Raw genomic sequence first — 21,053 nt, forward strand, 5'->3', positions numbered from 1 at the left:
AAAGCCAGAGACAACTCCTCAGATCTGGCAGGTGGTGAGTCGTGCTGGGGAGACAGGCCAGGAAGACGGAAGAGAGCGCACGCAGGGTGCTCTTGGGGGAGGGTCGTCAGGAAAGCTTCCCTTGAAGCAACAATTTGTTTTCTGGTGGAGGCCCTGCCAGCTGCACGGGCTCCCTGAGAGGGGGTGAGCGTGCTGTGCTCAGGGGCTGCAGAAGGGAGATGTGGCTGCAGCAGAAGGAGCACGACCAAACAGGGAGACAAAGAGGATCTGTTAGCTTCCTCCTGTGGCTGCTGGCGCAAGTTATCACACACTTGGTTCCTTAAAACAGCAGAAGTGTACTGTCTCACAGTTGTGAAAGCCAGAAACCCATCAGCTGCATCCCTCGGCCAAAATCAGGATATTGGCAGGGCCACGCTCCCTGGAGGCCCTCAGGAGATTCTTCCCTGCCTCTGCCAGCCTCTGGTGGCCGCCTGCAGTCTTTGGTTTGTGGCTGCATCACTCCCGTCTCAAAGACCAACATCTTCAAATCCTCCTCCTCTGTAAAGTCTCCCACTGCTTCCCTCTTGAAAGGATACATGTGATGCATTGAAGGTCCATATTTAGTAACCTGGGGAATCTCCTTGCCTCAGAGTCCTTAACTTCATCATATCTACAGAGGCTTTCTTTCTTTTTTTTCCTTCATGGTGACATTCACAGGCTCAGGGGTTAGAATGTATATGTCTTTAGGGGGCCATTTTCAGCCTCCACGTGGGCCAGCTGCAAAAATAAGAGACTTTGGGTTGTATTCTGAATGAGATGGAAAATCATTAGAGGGTTTCAAATGACATGAGCTGTCTTGTGTTTTTAAAAAGATCACTTTGCTGTAGGGACTCAATGGAGAAGCAGGATGGCAGTGCTGTTTTTCCAAAAGTTCATTTTTGGAAATGAACATTCACCAGTATCTCTTCGTTGAGAAGTCTTCATATTGTACAGGAAAAGCTAAGCTCTTCTTGCCAGTCAGTCTACCCTCCTACTCCACACTTAACAGCTGTTATCATGTGATGTGTTTCTTTTCATATCTTTTTCTGTTTATATACATCCATAGGTAGTTATATATAAAAGTAAACAGTTTATATTGGCGAGTTTACGTGAAGTGTGTCATCGCTCATGTTCAGCTCCCTGGGGTTTTTCTCACATGTCTTGGAGGCCACCTGCCCTTCCCTTAGTGCTCTGCAGTGTGCGCGCGTTGCCACTCATACTGTGTCCCAGTGTCCCACGGACGGACGTTGAGAGGGGGACCAGTTTCCTCTATTCTTGAGGCTTCCAGGGAAAATCCTTGGAAAGCATGCCTGCCTACCTGAAGGAATGTTTCCCCGGGATGGGTGTAAAAGTATCCAGGGCATGTGCTGCTTCTGTACTACAGTGGGTCCCTGGCAAACAGGCTGTCTTCCAACCTGTAACAGAAGGGTCTGGGGGTGTTCGTTTCCACTTAATGAAATAATTGAACTTTCGTATGGACTTTGCTAAGTTTTCTAATGATTTTGTGAATATTCTTCCTGATTTGTAGACATTCTTTATACATTCTGGATACTTTTCTTTGTTAGATGCCATTACATTTTGTTCTCAGTATTGTTTAATTTCATTACTGTACCTTTTGAAATTGAAAAGTTATCAATTTTAATGTGAGAAAATTATTTTTACAGTTGTATTTTGTTTTTAACCCCAAAGTTGTAAACATAAACTTCTTCTTTTATAATATTCTTTCTGTGTATGGTGCTTATATATATGTGTTAGAAGGAATGGAGGAAGAATCTGATATCTGGACAGCTGCTTGTCCCAATACAATTTGTCTAACAGTCCTTCCTCTTATAATTGCTTTAAAGGCTAGCTTTATTAAATACTGTGCATCACTTAGAAATCTGTCTTTCAGGACTCTTTCTTTTATTTCATTCATCTGTCTGTTCTTTACCAATATCACAGTATTTTATTTAGAATTTTTTAATGTGTCTTGAAGTACTATAGACAAATTTATCTTAAGAGTTGTGTTGACTATTTTGTGCATTTCCTCTTTCTTATGAGTTTCTTGCAGTTAGCCTGTCAAATTTTATGAAAAATTATTTTTTCATAAAAATAATTTTATGAAATTTGTGAATTTCATAATTTTATAAATTTTGTGTGTTGGGATTTCATTAAAGTACGGGTTGATTTGTAGAGAATTAACAACTTGAGGATATTTTTTTCCCACTCAAGAACATAATATGTTTTGGCTTTTTAATTAATTAATCTCTGTAGTTTTTTCTTTAAAATTTTTTTATAATTTTGAAATATATAAAATATAAATACAAGAATAGAGTATAATAGATTCAATACCTGTGCCCAGCATCAGATTTTATTAGATCTTAGTATTATGCCATATATTTCCTTCATATATGTGTTTTTTGACTATTTAATAATAAAACATTAAAGACAGGAATGAGAGACCCATCTGTGTCTCCCAGATTCTTTTCCTCTCTCCTTTCCTTCTTCCCAGAGATAACACTGCCTTGAATGTGGTTAGAGACCCTTTTATTTGATACAGTGGATATAATATGGTATATCATGTTTACTTGCAGCATTGTTGTAAATATTGTAAACATGGTTGTGCTTTTATGTGTTTTGTGGTAACTATTCTCAGATGAATTAAATTGTACAATTGAAGCACTAATAGTAGAAAAGCTAATAGGATGATTTTTAGTATGTCCAGAATTCTGTGATTTCTGCCTGTAATTTTGTGATTGTTTCATATTTACTTGTGTTTATGTCTGATAACAGACAGGTTTAATGCAGTCATTTAAAAATGTTTTTCAAAATCAGACTTCTGTTTTAGAGCGGGTGGTAAAGTAGGAAAGGATAGCTTTATTACTTTACTAGGCAACAGGGGGACACAGTGGGCTTCTGGGAAAAATTGTATCCCCAAAGTCAGACTTACTTTCTTACTTTCCGTGGCTGTGCTGAGTGCGGTGTCGGTCAGAGGATGCGGTGCTCAAGCCCAACGGCTTGAGTGTGCCTCACGGTGCTCTCACGACTCTGTCTGCATCCTCCCGTGAAGACCTTTTAGATCGTCTTCTGTTTTCATTTATTTCAGCTTCATATTTGAGAATAAAATGTATGTGGGTGCTTTTATTTTTTTTCTGCTTTAGGTCTTACTCAGTTCTGTTCTAACTTTTCAGGTACTAATGTAAGTGAAGAGGATTTTCTTTTGCTGGAGCTTTTACACTGGTTTAAGGAAGAATTTTTTCACTGGGTAAACGACATTGTGTGCAGTAAGTGTGGTGGCCAGACTAAGTCCAGAGGTGAGTCATTACTCCCCAGTGAAGAGGAGCTGAAGTGGGGTGCGAACAGAGTAGAAGACCACTACTGTGACGCATGCCAGCTCAGCAACCGATTCCCACGGTGAGTGTCCGCTAACAGTGAAGTCAGAGCAGTCCCTCATGGAATGGTTAGAAGAGAATTTTATTAAACCAACTTCTAATCTTCACTTTTGTTATTAGAAGTATATTCCTCCAGAACAGGGGTCGGCTAGCTGTGGCTGACAAGCTCAGTCCAGCCCACGTCCTGCTTTTGTAAATGAGGTTTTATTGGAGCACATCCGTGCTGCTTTGCTAACTCATGGTCTGTAACTGTTCTCATGTTACAGTGGTAGAGTGGAATACTGGCCACAGAGGCCGTATGGCCTCCACAGTCTAGAATATTTGCTGTCTTGCTTTTTATGGGAAAAGCTTGTTGACTCTTGAATTCAGTATTTTCCTAGCAGTTTAATGCTGTAAATTGCGAGTTTTTCTTCTTTTAATACATAAATTTTAACTTTCTGATAACAATAATAATAATACTGATAGCACATAAAAATAATGCTAAAAGATTAGACTAATACTAATCCTTGTGATGGTAAATACAGTGCTGCACTTAAATCATCAGATGGTAATATGGAAGGTGAAAGTATAAAGACTGTCCTGTTTTATATTATTTTTTAAAATAGTTTCATTTTTTGAAACTAATTTTATTTTTCCTTTTTAATGTTTACTGTCATGATGTTGTTAATTGAAGCATGCTCAGCGTATGTTACATTATTTTCAGGTATACAGCATAATGATTTGACATCTGTAGACATTGTGCAATGATCAAAGTAAATCTAGTTACTTTTGGTTGTTACACAGTTAAAATTTTTTCTTTGTCATGAGATCTTTTAAGATTTATTTTTTAGCAATTGATGGGTGAATGGATAAAGAAGATGTGGTGTTATATATACACCGTGCAGTTCTAGTCAGTGGTAAGAAAAGAATAAAATCTTGCCATTTGCAACAGTGTGATGGACCTTGAGGGTGTTATACCAAGGAAATAAGTCACACAGAGAAAAACATGTACCACATGATTTCACCTGTGTGTGGAATCTAAGACCAGAGCAAATAAACACACAAAGCAAAGCTAATCGACACAGAGAAAAAAGATGGGTGGTTGCCAGAGGGGAGGAGGGTTGACGGGTGGGAAGGACATGAAGGGGATCAAGCATAACATCCAGAAATAAACCAGAGCGGTCCTGGGGCGTGATGCACAGCGCGGTGACTGTAGACTGCTATGGTATCTCGTCGGACTTTATTTTTAATAAAGACGTTTGGTGCCTCCCCTGCCAACCTAACCTACCCTCATATCTCTTGGTTTTAAACTAAAGGAAATGGAGCTTTTCTGTTAACTTTTTCCATCCTTTAATATACAAGTCTCTTATTAGATATTCTTAATTGATAATACTTATAAAATTTGGTTGTGTCATTAGGTAAGAAAAGATAGCAAGTTTTTCTTTTTTTTAAGCAAGTTTTTTAAATACCTGATTTTAGGGGCCTCAGTACTCAGTTCTGTCGTAAGGGAGAATAAGTGCTGTGATATACAGAGTCCAAGATAAAGAGAATCCAGTATCCAATAATTATCTGTAATTAACACCAGTTGTTTCTTCATTCAGCATATATGTGCACAGGTACTTGCAAAGATCTGAAGATAAAAATATATATCATCATACGTAGATTGTCCTCATAAACTCTAGGCTGTGGGTGTGGACTGATAGTGCATGGGGTGGGGCAGAGGCTACGGAGTACAAAGGTACTGTGTTTACACCTTGTCCTTTTCCCTGCGAATCGTGCACTGGGCGGGCTGTTCTCTGTGTAGGGTTGGGAGGATGGACACTACTCATTAGAGACTGTGACCTTTCACCTTGACACAGTGGTGTTGAGGCGTGGAGGCACAGGACACCCTAATTCTGCTGCTGTTACTTCCTCATGTAAATAGACCACTTGTTTCAGTAACTACATTACCTAAATTATAAATTCATTTAACGTAGCGCAAGCCAGAGCATCTGCTTGATTGAAGACAAGCTTGTCACTGCCGAGCCAGTGCATTTGTGAAGCTGTGTCCTTTCTGCCTGAGCTCATGGCCAACATTTCTGCTCAGCTGGGCACTTTCCCTGTGTAGCTTTATTAGCCCCAAATATAATATGCAAAATTTGATGTTCTTCAGCTTTATGGTAATTTTAGAACTGGAGTAACTGTTTTTGTCTTTGTCCGCACTGTGCGGTTTGCAGGGTCATAGTTCCCTGACCAAAGATTAAACTTGAGCCCCAGCAGTGAAAGCACCCAGCCCTGACCGCTGGACCATCAGGGAAGTCCCTGGAGTAACTTTTTAAAGAATGTGGAAAATACATTTCAAAAAACCACTTCCAAATTAGCAAGCACCTTCAAGTGAATTGGAAAAATAAAAGTGTAATCCAAATGATCATTAGAAAGAAAAATAGTGTTTTAAGTATTAGTAAAATTGAGGTCAGCTAAGCTTTCAAATCTTTATTAAGCAGTTTATGTTGTTTAAGTACAATGAACTAATTATACCACTTGTTAGGCTAACACTTATGCTTAAAGCAGATTTCACAGAGAGTCTCTGCCTGTCCAAAGCCTGCCTGTCCTGCAAGGCCCAGTTCAGATGCAGTCTCTCCTCCCTGAACCCTGTCCCATAACACCGATTCTGACCTGTTGTATGGCTTGTATCATGTCCTGTCATGTACTAAAATTATCTGTGTTCTGTCCTTTGCTCTCTTAGAACCGTAAGCTCCTGAAGGCTGTGCCAGTGTTTAGTCATTTTTCACCCGGGATTCTAGCACAGTGCCTCACACATTCTAGACTCTGTAATCGTTCTTTAAGAATATGAAGTTAAGAAAGATTACTGTTTAGCACAAAGGTGACATCCCTCGTGATTCAGACAGGAAAGGATCTGCCAGCAATTCAGGAGACTCCTGTTCAGTCCCTGGGTGGGGAAGATCCCCTGGAGGAGGAAATGGCTACCCACTCCAGTGTTCTTGCCTAGAGAATCCCATGGACAGGGGAGCCTGGCGGGCTACAGTCCACGGGGTCACAGAGAGTCAGACATGACTGAGGGACTAGCACTTTCTTTCAATGTAAATTCTTTAGAATTCTTGGTTTTGATAATGAATGAGCACTTTTTGTTGTTGTTACTTTAAACCAGGTATAATAATCCTGAGAAGCTTCTGGAGACGAGACGTGGACGGTGCGGGGAGTGGGCCAACTGCTTCACGCTGTGCTGCCGAGCCCTGGGCTTTGAAGCCCGCTACGTCTGGGATTACACAGGTGCGTAGTGTGGTGGGGGGCCCCGAGGCTGGGGTGCACACTCCTGCCTTGTAGTCTGAGGCTCCGCTTGCTTTCTGTAAGATAACAGGTTTTTTTATGGGGAGCACGGATCTTTTTTTTTTTAATGGCTAGTACTTTGCATCATAAATATTCTGTAACAATTTGTAGATATCATGCCATTTTTAGTCATGCTGTTTCTCTTTGGATAAGAACATGTGCAATAATGTTCTGTAGAAATTCTTTATTTTTGTAGGGATTATAAGATTTAGTAATTTTAACTCAGTATACAATAAAAATATAATAAAAGCCATGTGAGATTTATATTGTCTTTATTTACTTATAACTTGTATCACTTACATGTTCTTAGATTTTTTTCACTTGTGTTTTTCTATTGTTTTCTTAGGGTAAAATGAAAGCTTCACTTAATAGTTACTTGGTTTGTTTTTTTTTTTACAATCAAATAGAGATCATGAATAACCAGACATCCACTGTTAGATCTCTGCTGGTCTACAGTTCCAAAGTGGAATTAACTCCTTCACATTAGCAAACTGTGTGTATTAGCCCCATGGTTTTTGTTTTTTGCTTTTTTAAATTTTAATACTCATGGGCATAATTTCCAAAAAGTACCATGGGCTGCTCAATTGCTATGTGTACTTTTTTTTTAAAGAATGATGTATTGTTGCTTAGTGGAAATTTTATTGATCATTTGTTAATATTTATTTATCGTCTGTACCGCCAGAATGCAGGATCCTAGTCCCCTGACCAGGGGCACCATGTGCCCCCTGCAGTGGGAGCATGGAGTCCTAACCACTGAGCCACCAGGGAAGTCTCAGCTCCATGGTTTTGATGCTATTGTTCAGCCTGTTTGCCCCTTTTAGAGGTTTAGCTCACATGATTTCTAACCAAACCTAACACTGACTTTACTGAAGTAGAGTTTCCAAGACATTTTCCAAAATTTCAGAGAGAAATTAGAACAACCATTCTAGAGTCTTGCATACCACAGAATGGTCAGGCTTAGTCATTAAAGTTCAGTGTTGCTTGTTGCTGTGTGGTTCTCTTCTTGGGCACCAAAGGTCCTTCTGGTTTTATACACTGAACTTTTGTTTCCTCCCTCGCTGCCTCTCGCCCGCCCGTCACATGTGTAGACCATGTCTGGACGGAGGTGTACTCACCATCACAGCAGCGCTGGCTGCACTGCGACTCGTGCGAGGACGTCTGTGACAAGCCCCTGCTCTACGAGGTCGGCTGGGGCAAGAAGCTCTCCTACATCATAGCATTCTCTAAGGACGAGGTAGGACATGGGGGGAAGAAATGCGTCCTAAGAATAAAATTAGTTTGCTCTTCTGACAGCTTTTGAAGGTATAATGGACATAGACTAAGCAGCATATATTTGAAGTGTACAATTCAGTAAGCGTTGCCCTACGTCCACACCCCTGAGATAACCTTTGCAGTGGAGTCGTGAGGACACCCGTCATCCCTGCAGTGTCCCTGTTGCTTCGTCTTCCCTCATCCTTGCCCCTCTCCCTGCAGTCCCCTACAGCTACTTTCTGAGACCATAGATGAATCTGCATTTCTGGAGTTGTGTATAAGTGGAATCATATTTACTCTCTTTGATGGGGGGTGCTTTTATCTTACTCATCATAACTATCTTGATATTCCTCTATGTGTTTTCATGTATCAATAGTTTATCCTTTTGCTGAGCAGTATTCCACTGTATGAATGTACCATGCTTTGTTTATCCATTTGCCTATTGATGGACATTTGGGTTTTTTCCAGTTTTTTACTATTTCTAGTGCAGCCGCTATTGTCTTTATATGACAATATAAAGACACAAGTCTTTGAATGAGCATAGCTTTCTTTTCTCTTTGGTAAATGCCTACAAGTGGAATGACTGAATCACATGGTAGGTGACTTTAACTTTTTAAGAAGTTAGCTCAACTATTTTCCAAAGCCATTTTATATTCTCACCAGCACTATGTGAGGATTCCCAGTGTCTCCATACTCTTGCTAGCAGTATGGTCTGACTTTCTTGTTGGCTCTTTTAATAGATGTGCAGTGATTTCATTTGCATTTCCTCAAGGACGAATACTGAGCAGCTTTTTATGGACTTATTTGTCATCCATTTCTCCTCTTTGCCCGTTTTTTTTTTTTAATTGAGTGGTTCATTTTCTTATTCTTGGGTTTTGAGAGTTCTTCATATATTCTGAATACAAGTCCTTTTTCAAATATGTGCTTTGCAAAGATTTTCTCCCTGTCTGGCTTGTCTTTTTACTTCTATTAATGATTTTTAAAGAGAAAAAATTGATAAAGTTCAGTTCATCGATTTGTTCTTCTGTGGATCTTGCTTTTTGATGTTACATGTAAGAGATGTTTGCCTATCCCAAGCCACAAGGATTTTCTCCTAAGTTTTCTCCTAAGTTCTAGAAGTTTTATGCTTTTAGTTTTACATTTGTGTCTGTGATCCATTTTGGGTTAACTTTTATGTATAGTCCAGGGTGTGAATTGAAATTCATTATTTTGCAAATGGATAATGAATTGTTGTAGCACCATTTGCACCATTTGTTGAAAAAGATTATTTTGTCTACTGAATTATCTTTGCACCTTTGCCAAGAAACAGTTCTATAATGTATATATATTTGCCATTTAGATATTCAGTACAATAAAATGGAGTTTTTATTTTTTGAATTTTATCAGATCAGCTTTGTAGATAAATTCTGATAGCTAATTGTTGGGAAAATTTTATCTCCTAATCACAGTCTTCCTTGTTTGTGTACCAGTTAGAATATGAATAAAAAGCATATTTGATTTTTTTCTACAGATTAAAAATTTTAATGAAAAGATTAGCATTTAAAAATTTCTATTTAAGAATTGCATGCATTCTAGGTGTTTAGCAAATTAATGTTGATGGTTGTAATCTTATTAAATATTTGTGTCTTGTAATTCGAGGTGGTTGATGTCACTTGGCGATATTCTTGTAAACATGAAGAGGTAATCTCTAGAAGAACTGAAATTAAAGAGGAAGTACTTCGAGAAACTATTAATGGACTTAATAAGCAGGTATGTGATGGGTGTTGTCAGTTTTGAGAAGACATTTGAAATTTTTTATATAATCAAGAATAGCCAATTTTTAACCCATTGCAGTTCTTTAAGTAGTATGCAAACAAAAATATTTAAATATGTTAAATGTCTTTTTTTCATTAAAAATTTTGAGGACTCATTTTAAATATTGTGGGTGTGTGTTTTTTGGGGGGTTTTGGGTTTTTTTTTTTTTTTTTTGCCTTAAATTGCCAAATTTCAAAGTGAAAAAAAAATTCAATATATGTAATACTTGACATAAATATTCTGCCTTGGACGTCCCTGGAGGTCCAGTGGTTGAAGACTCTGTTAATGCAGAGGGCAGCGCCTCGATGCCCATGTTCCCTGGTCAGGGAGCTGAGATCCCACGTGCTGCCAGGGGTGACCAAATAAGTGAAAGTCTTTACCAATTCTCCTCTTTAAAAAAAAATACATATATACATATATATATAGCCTTATTTTTCTAAGTGTCTCTTGAATATTATTACATGCAATTGCCCTTACATGTATCTACATGGAGAAGTTTCTGAAAGAAGGCACAGGAAATTGTTGACTGTGCTTATTTCTGAGGAGAACTAGGGGTCCAAAAGGGGAGTCTCAGCTTGGGTTTTATACTCCTTTTGTGCACTGAAATTTTTTTTACTATTCCCTGGTGGCTCAGAGGTTACAGAGACCTGGGTTTGATCCCTGGGTGGGGAAGATCCCCTGGAGAAGGAAATGGTAACCCACTCCAGTATTCTTGCCTGGAGAATCCCATGGACGGAGGAGCCTGGTGGGCTACAGTCCACAGGGTCACAAAGAGTCAGACACGACTGAGTGAATTCAGCTATTAAGTCAGCCAGCCATATATATGTGTATTATTAATTTTTTTCATGATTTAAAAAACAACTAAATTTGCATCTGGCAGGCAGTTAGAACAGGGCAGATCACCTTACAGTGCTTGAGATCCAAGGTGAGTCTCCTCCTACTTGGACTTCTGCCATACCCTAGTGTGCAGCCTTTCCGAGTGCCTCAGCTGAAACCCCGGGGTGTTTGCTGGAGCGTGGGAAGGGCCTGGACTCAGAGACCGCCCTCCAGCACTGGCGGGCCTGCTGCATCTGTGCCCGGCGTCCCAGTGCACCTGCCTGCTGGAAGCGTGGCTCCCCGTGCCGCTTGGTTGGTAGGTGGCAGGTGCCTGGCAGGGAGTTCAGTTCGCCTCAGTTTGCTTCTTCCCTTGGGCCACCATGGTAGCTTTCTGTTGCATTCAAACAGGTGCCATGTGTGTGTGTGGTCCCCTGCTTTCTTCATCTTCTCACCAGACAGCTGGTCTTACTCAGAACCTTCTGCCTCTGTTTAAAATCTGGGCCAATAGCAGACATGGAAGGGCTTCCCAGGTGGCGCAGTGGTAAAGAGTCCATTTGCCAGTGCAGGAGATGGCAAGAAACCATGGGTTCGATCCCTGGATCAGAAAGATCCCCTGGAGCAGGAAATGGCAACCCGCTCTAGTGTTCTTGCCTAGGAAATCCCTTGGACAGAGGATCCTGGTGGGCTATGGTCTGCTGCTGCTGCTGCTAAGTCGCTTCAGTTGTGTCCGACTCTATGCGACCCCATAGACGGCAGCCCACCAGGCTCTGCCGTCCCTGGGATTCTCCAGGCAAGAACACTGGAGTGGGTTGCCATTTCCTTCTCCAATGCATGAAAGTGAAAAGTGAAAATGAAGTTGCTCGGTCGTGTCCGACTCTTTGCAACCCCATGGACTGCAGCCCACCAGGCTCCTCCATCCATGGGATTTTCCAGGCAAGAGTACTGGAGTGGGGTGCCATCTCCTTCTCCAGGGCTACAGTCTATGAGGTCACAAAGAGTAGGACACGACTGAGCACCCACACATGCACACATACGCAAAGGGTGTGGAAAATTGGATATGGGTGCTAAATGATTTCTCAACATGAAAGTTAGAAAATCATCTTAACTTTCCACAGTGTCGTTTTTATTTTCCAAATAATTGTATGTATGAAAATAAAGTTGGTTAGTCAGACATTGTTAAAATTCAAATGTGTTAATTATAGTCCTGCTTACAGATGGACCCCTGCATTCTCTTAATCTTTAATGATTTTTTTTTTTAAACCTGAATTACAGAGGCAAGTATCTTTGTCAGAAAACAGAAAGAAAGAACTTCTCCAGAGGATTGTTGTGGAACTTGTTGAATTCATCTCTCCCAGAAGCCCTCAGCCTGGAGAGCTTGGAGGGAGGACGTCTGGGTCCTTGGCCTGGAGACTCGCCCGAGGCGAAGCGGGCCCAGAGGTATCTGCTTCACTGCAGCCCGACGACCGCCTCACTGTCCCACTTCCTGTCCCGCGCCCTTTTCATGCACAAAACCCGCTGACCACTGCCTTTCAATGAACTTTGCAGAGTAATCATTACAAAGTGTAAACATTTGAAGAGAGCTAATAATGGATTGATGTAGTATAATTACACACAGGAGTTAGCAAAACAGTTAAATTGGGACTTTTCTATTGTTACTTTATGTAAATTTCTAGTGCAGTTATAACTTTTACTGAAGTACATGAAAATGCATGAATTATAAGTGCACAGCTTAACAGATTTTCACAAACTGTTAAACACATAACCACTAACCAGAATGAGAAGTAACGACTAGTCACCACCTTTCACCCCTAGGAGTGACCTTTATCCCGGTTTCTAACATCAGGGACTAGTTTTGCCTGTTATTCTGCCTTATGTAAATGGAATCATACAGGATGTACTCTTCTGTGGGCGGTTTCTTCCTCTTACGCTATTTAGTGAGATCATAGTTGCTGCTGTATGTTTATAGTACATTTACTCTCACTGCTGTACAGCATCCCACTGTGTGGATATTCTGTAACTTATCCACGTCACTATAGGGTATTTAGTTTGTTTCTCAATTTTGGTGTAAAATTGTGGTACTGTGCTGTTTACAGTAATATCCAAGATATGGAAGCGGCCTAAGTGTCCATCAGCAGATGAATGGATAAAGAAGATGTGTTGTATTTATACAATGGAATAGTATTCAGCCATTAAAAAATAATGAAATAGTGCCATTTGCAGCAACAATTAATGGATGTACAGATTATCATATTAACTCAGAGACAGATATTATATGATATCACTTATATGAGGTATCTGAAAAGTAATACAAATGAATCTGTTTACAAAATAGAAGCATACTTTGCACACATAGAAAACAACCTTCTGATTGCTCAAAGGGGAAAGGGGTGGGAGTATAAGTTAGGAGTGTGAGACTGAGAGAGGCACACTGCCGTATATAAAATAAATAAACGATAGAGCTCTCCTGTATAGCACAGAGAACTCTACTCAGTGTTTTGTAATAATCTATAATGGAAAATAATCTGAAAATAGACATCTGTGACCCTAGGGACTGTAGTCCACCAGGCTCTTCTATCCATGGGATTCTCCGGGCAAGAATACTGGAGTGGGTGGCCAAGCCCTCCTCTAGGGGATCTTCCTGACCCAGGGATCAACCCACATCTGCGTCTCCTGCATTGGAGACAGATTGTTTACTCACTGAGCCACCTGGGAAGCCCTGTATATGTATAATTGCACCACTTTGCCATACAGCTGAAAGTAACACAGTGTTGTCATCAACTACCCTTCGGTTTTTTAAGCGTTGCTGCTGTGAACACATGCAGACATGTCCTCGGTGAGCGTTGTGTGTCTCACCGTGGGTACACAACCGGGGGCAGAAGAGCTGGGTCGGAGTGTGAGGACCGGCGGCTTCCCAACCGCTTCACACTCTGCCCAGCAATAAGTGAGATTTTTTCACGTCTTTATCTGTGGTTCCCTGTCTTTTTCATGTTAGCATTTCTAGTGGTATATAGTATTATACTGTGATTTTTTTCCATAAGAAACTAATTTTCTCTGGAAATTGCGATGGTTTTCTGTTCTTTAATTTTATCTGTTTGTTACTGTGCTCTTCGTTGCTGTGCCTGGGCTTGCTCTGGTTGTGCCAAGCGGGAGCTGCTCTGTAGTTGTGGTGTTCGGGCTTCTCACTGCGGCGCCTTCTCTTGTGGAGCACAGGCTCTGGGGCTCACAGGCTTCGGTGGTGGTGGTGTACGGGCTAATTGTCCTGCAGCATATGGGATCTTCTCGGGTCAAGGATGGAGCCACTGTCCCTGCATTGCAAGGTGGATTCTTAACCACTGGACCACAAGGGAAACCCTGTAGTCTGATTATTATAATTTATTTTTTATCAAAGTTTAGTTGATTTACAATGTTGTGTTAGTTTCGGGTTTACAACAGAGTGATTCAGTTTTACATATATATCTTTTTTTCCCCCTGTTTTAAACTTTGCATTTTGATGCTGAATAATGACACTGAATGTCTGTCTTTAAACTTTCAGATATCATCTTTGTCAAGTCCTGTTCAGTGCTGTGAAAACTTTAAGTACAAGTGGGGAACACAATAGAAATCTGGGTCGTTCCGCTAGTGACAGTGTTCGTTTCTTACTACATTCTTGACCACATCTAGTTTTGGCTAGAAGTTGTTGGTGTGAGTACTATTACATAGTCAGACTTTCTGTAAATATTGTCAGTTAATCTCTCAAAATTAAGTGATGAACAATGGGAATATAACTCCTAGAGTTAGAGGCTAGCTGAAAGCATTATGCTCTGTAATGGACATTAAGAAAGTTCTTTGCCCTTAGGGAGCTTAAAGTTGACTCACTAGAAAGCATTTATTATAAACACCTAAGAAGATAAGTAATGAAAAATGCTTGAAAGGAAAATTACCAAACAGAGTTTTATATCTACTTTTTCCAAATTTGCCATTATTACACCTCATTTCTCTAATAAAGGAAGAGTGGTGAATTATCCCTAGTCAACATTGTTTACTTTTAAATTTATCTCATCATATTTAGCAGGCAGTTAGAAGTGGTGGTTCAGCCATAGAATAACGATCTGAATTCAACAGGTAACTCCAATCACTGCTGATGCAGTGCACATTACAAGTAGAAATCTAGATGAAGCCAATTTGAAAAGACCAATGTCATTCACAGCTGTGTTCAGTTTAAAATATGGGTATTTAGGTCTTCATTTCTTTTTCTTTTCACGGATGAGTGTGCTTCCTCTTGCATGGCATATAAGTTAATTAAACTTTAAAAATAGGAATTGGGCTATATGCCCAGATTGTTTTCCCTTTTGAAAAATTTAAAAATTTCTCAATTATGGAGTTCATTTTAGAGCTGAGAATTTTAAAAGTCATTTTTCTCTTTAGAAATAGATGTTTATTTTAAAAGTCAGTCCTAAAAAATTAGGGAACTATATATCTTGACATCAGCTGGACAAAGAAGGAAACATTAGTGATGTTTTCAGAAGGAGTTTTGTCTTAACCTTAAATTTTAAAGCATTTATGAAATATTAATGTTATAAATGATATATTCAGTAATATACATATTTTTCTTTTCCCTTTGTAATTAATTATTCTTTGGTAAAGTAGTAGATAATGCTACTTAAAATTTTTAATTCCATCTGGTTTATGGCAGTACTCTGAAATATCTTTGATAATGAAATATCTTTGATAAAGAAGAGAAGAATGGCGAAGTATTGTTACCTGCTAGTATACTAATTCATATTTAGAAAGTCACCTTCTAAAAATAATAAACTGATTTTATTTTTTACCTTATCCTTGTGGCAATAATAATCACAGGTTCTAGGGAATTATCTTCTTATTTATACATTTGTAAATACTTTCTAAGATATTTTATATTCTACTTACTAATCCTTGTACATTTGTTTTTTTTCTTTTTAGTTTTCCAGTTATTTTACTTACAATACCTACTTCCTTTTTTTTTTTTTTTTACTTTACAATATTGTATTGGTTTTGCCATACATCAACATGAATCCACCACAGGTGTACACATGTTCCCTGTCCTGAACCCCCCTCACGCCTCCCTCCCCATACCATCCCTCTGGGTCATCCCAGTGCACCAGCCCTGCGCATCCTGTCTCATGCATTGAACCTGGACTGGCGATTCGTTTCATATATGATATTATACATGTTTCAATGCCATTCTCCCAAATCATCCCACCCTCTCCCTCTCCCACAGAGTCCATAAGACTGTTCTATACATCTGTCTCTTTTGTTGTCTCGCATACAGGGTTATCATTACCATCTTTCTAAATTCCATATATATGTGTTAGTATACTGTATTGGTGTTTTTCTTTCTGACTGACTTCATTCTGTATAATAGGCTCCAGTTTCATCCACCTCATTAGAACTGATTGAAATGTATTCTTTTTAATGGCTGAGTAATACTCCATTGTGTATATGTACCACAGCTTTCTTATCCACTCATCTGCTGATGGACATCTAGGTTGCTTCCGTGTCCTGGCTATTATAAACAGTGCTGCGATGAACATTGGGGTACACGTGTCTCTTTCCCTTCTGGTTTCCTCAGTGTGTATGCCCAGCAGTGGGATTGCTGGATCATAAGGCAGTTCTATTTCCAGTTTTTTAAGAAATCTCCACACTGTTCTCCATAGTGGCTGTACTAGTTTGCCTTGTACATTTGAAGTTTTCACATTGGTTAATACCTGATACCCAGTGTTTAACCAAAAAAAAAAAAAAATGCGTTACCTACTATCTTGATTGATTAGTCAATGATTAGTTAAAAAGCAAGACATTGATTCAGACTAGAGCAGTGGTTCTCAGCAGTGGGTGATGTTACCTTCCAGGAGACTTTTGGCGGTGTTTGGGACATTTCTGGTGTTAGAACTGGGAGGGGTGGTCCCACTGGCCTCTCATGGGTGAGACCAGGGAGGCTGCTACACGGGCACCTCCCCATCCCGCCTCAAGGAGGACTGACCTGACCTGCAGGCACCTGTGCTCGTGTGTAAGGGAGAGGGGGCTTGGTGTCTGTGCCATGCAGACGCAGGGTAAATGTAGCATCTTTCTCAAACTAGATTCGCTCAGTGACTTCAGGAATTTAGGGGACTATTTTGCATTAAAAGAAACGATTTATTTTGTAAGAGAATGCAAAATTGCCTGCAATTTTAAGGTAAAAGCTTTTGTAGCAATTCACCCATGCAGAAGATCATTTCCAGCTATCCTGTCCTCGCTTCTAGCATCAGGAAAGGACACTGATGAAATTACCTTTGGCTGCGGCCTGGAGTGGGAAAAAGAGTCCCATAGCTGGAGAGTAGCAAGCACAGCCTTCCAGATGCACGTGTCAGGGCCCCGAGGCAGGAAGGAGCTGGCTTTGTAAGGAGCTAAAGGAGGAGGGGCACAGTGGGGGCGTGGAGGCAGCAGGGAAGAGGAGCGTGGGGTCTGGTGGGGGAGGTCGTGGAGGACGAGCCGTGTGCGGCCCTGGCCACCTTCGTAGGGGCTTAGAGTCTCTGTGCAGCAGGAGGTCAGTGCAGCGAGTTAGACAAGTAAGTGATGTGTCCCCGTTCACGTCCTTAGCAGTCGTTTTGATCCGTGTGGAGAGGTTGAGTTGAAAGCTAGGACTCAGCTGTAGGAGACGACTGCTGTGTCCAATTAAGTGGTGGTGGTGGGAGTGAATTCATGTTGATGCAGAGTCCCCGAAATGTAAGTCACAGCTGCAGTTTGTTTCTGGTTTGCTGCTTACTAATGTCTGTTGCTATGTCAGCACCACACTGATGATGTTTAGCCTGTAGGAGAATTTCCGAGTTTCCCGGCGGCACCACTGCGCTTCCCTGTTGCGGGGTCACGTGACCCTCTCCACAGCAGTACCTCTTTGTGCACCTGCTTTCCATTATGTTGAAAAACTAATTCTTCTTTTTTTTCCAAGAGTAAAGAAACCCTGTTCATCCCCTCTGAAAATGAGAAGATTTCTAAACAGCTCCACCTTTGCTATAACATTGTAAAAAATTATTATGTCCGAATTTCAAGTAATAACCAAACCATTTCTGGATGGGAGAATGGTGTGTGGAGAATGGAATCCATATTCAGAAAAGTTGAAACAGACTGGAACATGGTAACGTAATGCATGAAACTGTTTAAAATCTTAGTCATTCTTTAAACAAATAGAGATTGGCTTCATTTGTCACTTGGTCTTAATGTAAAAACTAATATGAGAATTATGTTTAGTTATCCTTAAACTTGTAAAAGAAGATCCTGCTCCCAATGTTTAATGAAAAGTCCATTAGAAATTTGTGTGTGCGTATCAAGAAAGTACCTGTTTTCATCAGAGGCCAAATTTAATTCTTTCGTGGCGGGGGCGGTGGCGGGGGGAAATGTGTACTAGCAACTCATGTAACTACTTTTTGGGTGAATATGTGGAGTATATTGTTACCCATTTCCTTTGTGGGTATGTATTGATTGCCTGCTACAAAGCAAGCTACTAGGTACCATAACATTTCGTTCAGAGTCCCAAGAGCTAACCATTCGACGTGCTTCCATTTCAAGGGATTGTGGCTGGTTGAGCAGCAAGATTGGTTTATTTCTTCTATTTCCTCTAAAATAATGGAAGAAATGGATGCTGGGACTGTGGTGATTCATTGTACCAATGTGTACATTGTTGTCACATGGTATCTGTAATAAGAAAGAGGCTTTGCTTTTAAACTACCCCCTCCCTTAGAAAAACTCACCAAAAATAAGTGCAGAGCTACTCACATGCCCTCCCTAGATCTGACACTATTACTGATAGATTTCATGGGAGTGAACGAGCTTATGGGCCTGTTTAACTTGCCAGGTGAGAGGTGTGAAGTTGTTCACTTGTGAGACACTCAAGTGGATGTAGCAGGAGAGTCACGGATGAGCAGCTGCTGGTGTTTTTGAGCATCAGCACCGTGCTTATCCTTGTGCTAGGCGTTCCCCAGCGTGCAGGCTCTTGGTCCTGACCCGCAAGCACCTGCTGTGCCCACTCGCAGTGCCCACAAGGACGCAAGCGCACTGGCATGGAAACTCCTGGAGGGAGACACACCCTGGTTGCAGGAGCCGGGCAGAGAGAGCTCCGTGGAGCGGGTGGCACTGGAGCCCAGCGCTGGGAGGAGAGGGGTGTGGCTAGACAGGAGCGGCCACGCGTCCAGACCTCTGAGTAGGTCTCATGGCCGGGGCGGGCTAGACGGGAGCGGCCGCGTGTCCAGACCTCTGAGTAGGTCTCACGGCCAGGCGGGTGTATTGTGTGGGAGAGCTTCTGAGTAAGGTAAATGAGATGTGAGGGCCATTACATGCAGACACGCCTACTCAAGTGTATGCCTTCATGTACTTTTACAAGGGGCCCTGTTTTGTTTTTTTTTTTTAAAGCTGAATGAATACATTTCCAGTTCTAAATGAAAAATGCTAGAATTGTAACTGTACGTGTAGAAACTGGTAATTCAGAAGCAATACGTTGCCTTTAAAAACGTGGGTTTTCCACCTGAACCCGTATTTTCGCTCTGTCCTATTTCCCCGCTAGGGACTCTGACTGCACCAGAAGCAGGACCCGTCTCCCCTACTCTTCCTCGCAGAGTCTCCTCGCGGGGGCCATGGCGGGGCATGTGCAGCGGTCGGTGGGTGTCAAGAAAAGGCCTTTCCCTCTCCCGGGAGCACAGAGACTCGCTGAATATACCATTCAGCCATGTCTGCATTTGAAAGGAACGTAAAAAGCTAGAGAGTTTACTAAGAGTTCACTTTTTAAGGGGCACTTTCTAGATGTTCTTAGATGCTCTGTATTTCTGAACAGTTTTATTCTCTTTGCCACTAGAGTCACGTTAGTACTTTTTGATGCATGACATGATGTCAGGAATTGATGCAGTCATTCAGAATCAGACGCTGTGCTCAGCGTTTAGGATCTAGTGGTGAATTTCGAGGCAGACCTGAAGCGAGGGTCCACTTGTGCCAGAGGAAGACACGCAGACTGGCTACGGAGACGAGCGAGGGAAGCGCCGTGTGAGACGGAGGAGCCGCCGGGTCCGGGGGCCTGGCAGGGGGAGGGAGGTCTGTGCCGGCCTTGGAGGCGGCAGCAGAGGAGCCTCTCAGAGCGCGACGTGAGCAACACTGTATGCAGACGCACCGACCTGAGAAACAGCCGCAGGCTCAGAGAAGGGGGTCGTGGGGAATATGGGGAAGGAAGGTCAGAGGGGTGAACGGTCAGGCCCCAGCGGCTTGGGTGCCCTTGCAGTTATGCAGTAGGAAACAACGCAGGCGTTCAGGCGAGGGAAGCCCATCATCACACTGGCCATCCAGAGGCTGCGAATGGAAGCATGGGAAGTGTGGACGAGACAGTGGGAACTGACGGTGTTCATGACAGACCTCAGCGAGAAAATGGAATAACCAGAAATAAGATTCCTGAGCAAGGGCAATGAACTCGCATTGGAGGAAGACTTGAAATACAGCTGCTCTGCTGGAGACGCAGGCATGACTGACTGCACGGTGAACTTAATTAGAGCTCGTTCAGCAGCCTCAGCAGAATGCTGATTTTTAAGAGCATGCTAGAGAACCACTTCAGACAAGAGCAGTACACACCAGACCTCCAGGAAACCAGAGCAGCGGGCTGACCAGCCTGGCATGTAGTCATCAGAAAATTGTTCCGTGAAGGTCTTCACAAGAATGGGAGATAGGGGAGGAAGCTGACTTGCATGTTGTTCTCAGTCTTGAGGGCAGTGGTCACAGCCACACCCTGCAGGACCGGTTCTGTCAGGGGTACCTCGTGAACAGCACGGCTTGTCCCCAGCCCAGCGATCTCGCCCCTCTTCACAGGTGGTCTTGTGCCTTCTGTCCTCACAGATGCTGGAGCGGGGCCAGGGCACCTCACCTATGAGTTTAAAAGGTAACACAGACCAGGCAGCAGTTACAAAAGTGCTTTTTTTCACCTTTAGAGCAAATAGTTGACTAAGAGGTTATAAAGTATTTTTTTCTTCTAAATAAATTATAATTATTAGTTCTGTTGGTTTTACACATAGACAGGACTACAATTGGAGGTTTATGTAAATCCTGTTGTTTTGATTAAGTTACTTAACTGAGTATACTCTATATAGTAATATCCTACTGCCTCTAAAAATGCTGAGTTAAATAAGTTGGCTAAAATGCTACAGATAGAATATATTGTGCAAAAAAGATGACATGAATTTTCAATAGAAATAGGACCTGTTTTATCTCCATGTGCTCTTCTTTAACCTAAGGGAACTTTTATTTGCTCACAGTGTGTTTAAAGGTTTATTTAAGAATTTAAGAATTCAATGATGAATTCTGTCTTCTAACTTTTTAGAGTCATTAAAAACTGATGCCTTTAGAACTGAAAAATGTGAGTCTTAGAAAAAGCAATTCTTAGACAGGTTCAATAGCTATGGGAAACCTTTGGTGACAGTTAAAACAGTTCTGGCCCAGACCCACCTGATACAATGAAGGCAGGTCTTAGGGGCAGCT

The 21,053-nt window shown here is 41.5% G+C and overlaps 1 protein-coding gene across 3 annotated transcripts in view; it reads left to right on the forward strand.

Annotated features, from left to right (window-relative positions):
• Positions 1-21,053, forward strand: part of NGLY1 (N-glycanase 1) — a 58,412-nt gene that overhangs the window by 34,056 nt on the left and 3,303 nt on the right. For all 3 annotated transcript variants that reach the window (XM_027529701.1, XM_027529702.1, XM_027529703.1), the window contains 6 exons: positions 3,189-3,411; positions 6,517-6,638; positions 7,784-7,929; positions 9,585-9,695; positions 11,829-11,993; positions 17,497-17,682. In XM_027529701.1, coding sequence (XP_027385502.1) covers positions 3,189-3,411; positions 6,517-6,638; positions 7,784-7,929; positions 9,585-9,695; positions 11,829-11,993; positions 17,497-17,682 — 953 coding nt within the window. The remainder of the gene's footprint in view (positions 1-3,188; positions 3,412-6,516; positions 6,639-7,783; positions 7,930-9,584; positions 9,696-11,828; positions 11,994-17,496; positions 17,683-21,053) is intronic.

Source organism: Bos indicus x Bos taurus, chromosome 27 (genome assembly GCF_003369695.1).
Source record: "Bos indicus x Bos taurus breed Angus x Brahman F1 hybrid chromosome 27, Bos_hybrid_MaternalHap_v2.0, whole genome shotgun sequence".
NCBI lineage: Eukaryota > Metazoa > Chordata > Mammalia > Artiodactyla > Bovidae > Bos > Bos indicus x Bos taurus.